At 37.5% G+C, this 4051-nt stretch overlaps 1 protein-coding gene across 1 annotated transcript; it reads left to right on the forward strand.

Moving 5' to 3' along the window:
* The first annotated feature begins 2018 nt into the window (after positions 1-2018).
* On the forward strand, positions 2019-3068 carry LOC129226816 (histone-lysine N-methyltransferase SETMAR-like). The gene has a single exon (XM_054861444.1). The coding sequence runs from the start codon at positions 2019-2021 to the stop codon at positions 3066-3068; it is 1050 nt and encodes a 349-aa protein (XP_054717419.1).
* The last annotated feature ends 983 nt before the right edge of the window (positions 3069-4051 follow it).

Genomic DNA, 4051 nt, shown 5'->3' on the forward strand with positions numbered 1-4051 from the left:
TTCCATGATGAAGAGGAGGGGCGTCATTTTTTTTTTATTCAACGGACTTCCATTAAATTTTTAGCAAAGACATCGCTGTGCGGGTACTGCTAGTAATTCGTAAACAATGATGGGGTTCCTTGAAGTAAAAGTAAAGAACTAAGGGTTTCGTGGCCTAAAAAGTTTGGGAACTGCTGCCTTAAACTAAAAAAAAAAGTAAAGAAAAAGCAAGCGCTACCATTAGAATGCAGAAGTAAGCAATAATAAAAAATAAAAAAATTTGTAGTGATTTAGATTCGATTCTTCAATACTGAATCAAAATCCAGGTTGTGACGTCACAGCAAAAAGAATATTGTTTTCGACCGATCTACAAGCATGCGAAAACGGACGGGGGGGGGGGGGGGGGTATATTTAAAAAATGGTTCACCCCAAAACTCGCTCCAACCCCTTAGGGAATATGTGTCACACTTGGGAGGCTTCGAAAGGAACAAAGGGGAAAGGGGAGATAAGAATTACAATAGATTCCTTCTCCTCCTACTCGAGGGAAAAGTTTAGCGAAAGGGAAAATTTTCAGGCATATTTTTTCGTGTATGATCGTTAGACCGCCATCTTGGACTACAAAATGCTGATATTGTCTCCACTTTGAAGATATATTGAGTTATACAACTTGTTTCTCATTAATTGTTTTTTTTTTTTTTTTGTTCAAAATATTTTAAGATTCTTGACGATATCATATTCTGTACTGTAAATGGAAGAAAATTTCATTTTAAAACTTTATTTCCCAAATATTTCTGAATCTCTGCGAGAAATATCTTAATATCTTTTATACAGTACATTTATTCTCAGACCGAAACATTTTAAATGTGATTTAATGTGGGATGGCTATTTAGAATATGAATATTATGGATTTGCTGAGTAAAAAAATAATTTTAGTCGTAAAAATAATAAAATCTGAAAGTTTTTTAGTATGGAAAGTGAATTTAATTCATGCGCTTGTTAATTGCATACATTCCTAAAATTAATTATTCTTGTCTGAACTTGTTAACTGCAAACTAAATTTCCACAATGTTCAACCTATCTTATTATTTAATAAATAAACCGAGAAAAAAAAAACAGCTTCTATAAAGAACAAATTTAGTAATTCAGAAATAGCATGAAAATAATGAATTAAAACTAACTTCTCGTATTATCCACATAAAGTTCTTTATTTTCATGAAGTACACATTAGGGCCATTTCACGGAAAGCGGTCACTTCGTCTCGCATATGAGATATGTTTCATTAACATTGGAACTTTAGCTTTCAAAACTTACAACTTGTATTGTTTTTGCAAAACTATTAGGGTTATCTCCAAAAAGTATCTTTTCCGTCACACGCCTTTTAGTAAAACCTTTAAGTTTTTTTTTTTTTTAAACTTCATCAAAAGTATATATCTATTTAAACCTGCCAGCAATGTTTTAATAGTAATTCAAAGGTTATTAGGGGGGGGGGGGGGGACAGACAGATCGACGGACAGACAGACCGACAGACATTTTTCCCCATCTCAATACCCTACTTTCCAATTTTTAATTTTTCAATATTTATCTAACTATTTTATTTATTTTTGACTTGTTTTTGTTTTTCGGGATATTTTTAAGATATATTAAGCCTTCTTTCATGCTTTTTTCTTCTTTCTCTGATTTTTACTGGGAAAGTAGGCTAAAAACCGATTTAACGTTTTTCACAATTATGGTAGTGAAAATTTACCCGTACGTTAAAAATGTTGACTCTAATTGAAAGAACGAAGTTTTCTGTGTTTGATATTTATTTGAAACTTCTAACTTATATACATTAGGCGCTATAATCTTGTTAAATAAATTTTATGAGGGCGAGTCAAATGAAAGTGAGCCAACCTACCCTGCGCAATAATGGCTCAGTCCATCAACCGCGACGCATGCGCGCAGCACACATGCAACCCTCATTTACAAAAGTGATACGTAAGTGTGAGGATAATAGTTCTTTAATGTTCCCATAATCCGGGTTGAAATCGGTTCGTGACATAATGGACGCTCCAAGAGATGAACAGCGTGGTGTGGTCAGGTTTTTGACTGCTGAAGGTGTTTCCCAACACGAAATTAGTCGCCGTATGGCTGCCGTGTACGGTGAACATTGCATTTCATTGGCCACTGTGAAGCGTTGGTGCAAACGGTTCAAAGAAGGACGTGAAAGTTGCAAAGACGATCCAAGACCGGGCCAAAGCCACCGTGCAATCACCCCCAACACAATTGCACAGGTTGATGAGCTGATTAGACAAGAACGGAGGATAAGCATCGATGAACTGGCAGAGCATGTGAACATCAGTCACGGTTCGGTTCACACCATAATTCATGACCATCTCGGTTATCGGCTCTTGTGTGCTGAATGGATGCCCAAGATTTTGAACGACCGCCAGAAGACAGAGAGGTTCGGCGCTGCCTTGACTCATCTGATCCGGTATCACAATGAGGGTAACGACTTCTTGACTGCAATTGTGACAGGGGACGAATCATGGTGCCACCACTACGAGCCTGAAACACGCCGGCAGAGCTTACAGTGGAAACATTTGAATTCGCCACCCCCAAAGAAAGCAAAGGCCGTCATCTCCGCAGGTAAGGTGCTGTTGACTTTTTTTTTCGATCGTCAGGGGCCATTACTGATCGAATTTGCTAAACCTAGAGAGACTATCAATAGTGCCCGATATTGCGAAACGCTGGATCGCCTGCGTGTCTCTATCAAGAACAAACGACCCGGAAGATTGACGAATGGGGTCATCTTGCTGCATGACAATGCCCGTCCCCACGTCGCTGATGTGGTTAAGACAAAACTGGCGAAGTTCAAGTGGGAAACGCTGCATCATCCGCCCTACAGCCCCGACCTGTCGCCTTGCGACTTTCACATTTTCGGGCAATTGAAAAAACACCTAAAGGGAACCAGATTCGTGTCGGACGATGCCGTGAAGGAGTCAGTTTCAGAATTTTTGAAGCAGCAACCCAAGGAGTTTTATGAGAATGGAATCACGCGACTCGTTAGTCAATGGGACAAATGTTTAAATGCCCATGGTGATTACTTTTAAATAAAGTACTCCTTTTGTCATATATTCGCATTGGCTCACTTTCATTTGACTCGCCCTCGTAAATGCAATTCTAAGCGTTTATACGTGTGATTGGTATCGATTTCATAGTCGGAAGATAATGAGAAAAAACTCAATGATTTAAAATTTTTACCTGTTGTCAGTTCATATTTGTTAACAAATGTGTGTTCTGACCCGCGAAATTCATCTTAATATGAGGTCGGTTCTCTGGGACATGTTTTGTTTTTTTAATTTTTAATTTAATATTAGTTTTTGTTATTGATTTGAGGTATCCGTTATTCTTTATTTTTGTTTTTCTCGGCATCCTTAAAAAAAAGTGAGACTAAATTCTCGATTTACTGTTTGTAAAGATGTTCCCGGCTCTGTATTTTGTAGGTCGGAGAAGTTCGGTGGAATGGGTCAGCGCTGCATTTATGCTGAAATAAAATGGGAAAAATTATTTCTAGCCTGCCCAGTTGCCGCTTTACACTCTTGCTCCTGTATCCTACATCTACCGAGTAAGCTAGAAATAATTTTTCACATTCCATCTAAGCATTAATGCAACTCTCCCTCAATTTTAACGGAGATTTCTTTAAAGAGTAAATCATAGTCTTGATTATATTTTTGCCGCAGTTGACATTTTTTGAAGAAACTGCTATTATTCTGACGGGAATACCTTCTGTAACAAATTTTACACTCGGATAGTTGAATTGGGTAAAAAAATTTTGAGATCCGTATCCGCGGATCTACTTTTTTAACGATCCGGCACATCACTACTTAAAACCACCCTTGCTCTGCAGTTTATAATGCTGGTGCATTTCCAGTACGTTTTATTCGTAGATATATTGTGAATCCTGTATAAATATTCGTTGTGTAATATTAGTTTCCCTCCGATTAAATCGATGAATCTAATGCTGTTCATTTTCGGACTGAACAACAATTTTAGAAAAAAAAAGGAAAAAGTCCGAGTAAAAATACGCATGTGC

This window comes from Uloborus diversus, chromosome 7 (genome assembly GCF_026930045.1).
Source record: "Uloborus diversus isolate 005 chromosome 7, Udiv.v.3.1, whole genome shotgun sequence".
NCBI lineage: Eukaryota > Metazoa > Arthropoda > Arachnida > Araneae > Uloboridae > Uloborus > Uloborus diversus.

Excerpts from the sequence above, each read along its gene's own strand:
- LOC129226816 (XM_054861444.1), top strand. The coding sequence starts at position 2,019 with ATGGACGCTCCAAGAGATGAACAGCGTGGTGTGGTCAGGTTTTTGACT.